Below are 791 nucleotides of genomic sequence, written 5' to 3'. Positions count from 1 at the left end.
TTTTTTATAACATATGACATGTAAAGATGTTAGCACATTGAACAACAATAGGAAATATTTTCATACAACTTGTGAATCACTAATGTGTTTATTTCTCTAGTGAAATGAATGCACAGTTCACTTCAATCAACTTTGTCATGGAACATCAAGTAGGTTTAAAATTTTTATATTATTGTTTAGTAACTTCCTAATAAGGTTTTGAGTTTCTAGTTGACCTACACATAATATTTTTTTCAATGTACTGAGTACTGTAGTAGCCTTTTGTCTCATCTCTGGTGGAACAGATCTAACATCTAAGTACTCAGATAATTTAGATCTGGAATTGTACAGCATGTTAATCACAGTCTCACTGTCATCAGCTCCACTGCTGCTTCGTCCCAGCGGTAATAGCTGGGATCTATCCATCGTTTGTAGTTTATGTTCTGCTGCTTCTGCTAAAGCAAGGCTCCGTTTCAGGTGCTCTCTAGAGGCTCGAATGTCCTCTCTGTATTCTGGCTTGAGGCTCTCAGCAAGCGGTACCCGTTGTACCTGTGAAAGAATATCTGAAATTTTTTTCAAAATGTCTTCATTATTCAGAATCTGTGGGTGTTTTTCAAATGTTAGTGCGTCCGATTTTTCCATTTCATACTCGCCTGAGAGCTGAGGAACATCTTCTAGTTCTGTGACGGTATCCATGTCGGTGCTCCTACTTGAAGGGGTGATTGGTGGTGGGCCTGAGGTGATATCTGGACTTGGGGGTGTCTCAGTAATGCTTGGCCATGGGTGTGGGGCCTCGGTTTGTGCTAATTCTG

General features: G+C 39.9%; 1 protein-coding gene across 1 annotated transcript; it reads right to left on the bottom strand.

Moving 5' to 3' along the window:
• Positions 1-61: 61 nt before the first annotated feature.
• Positions 62-786, bottom strand: LOC117799637 (sperm equatorial segment protein 1-like; the record flags this gene model as incomplete). Its single annotated transcript, XM_034652124.1, has 1 exon — positions 62-786. A coding segment is annotated over one exon (651 nt), but the record flags the coding sequence as incomplete, so codon positions are not given.
• Positions 787-791: the final 5 nt, after the last annotated feature.

This window comes from Ailuropoda melanoleuca, unplaced genomic scaffold, assembly GCF_002007445.2.
Source record: "Ailuropoda melanoleuca isolate Jingjing unplaced genomic scaffold, ASM200744v2 unplaced-scaffold54178, whole genome shotgun sequence".
In the NCBI taxonomy this organism is placed as follows: Eukaryota; Metazoa; Chordata; class Mammalia; order Carnivora; family Ursidae; genus Ailuropoda; species Ailuropoda melanoleuca.
This window is presented reverse-complemented; position numbering and strand designations above follow the sequence as displayed.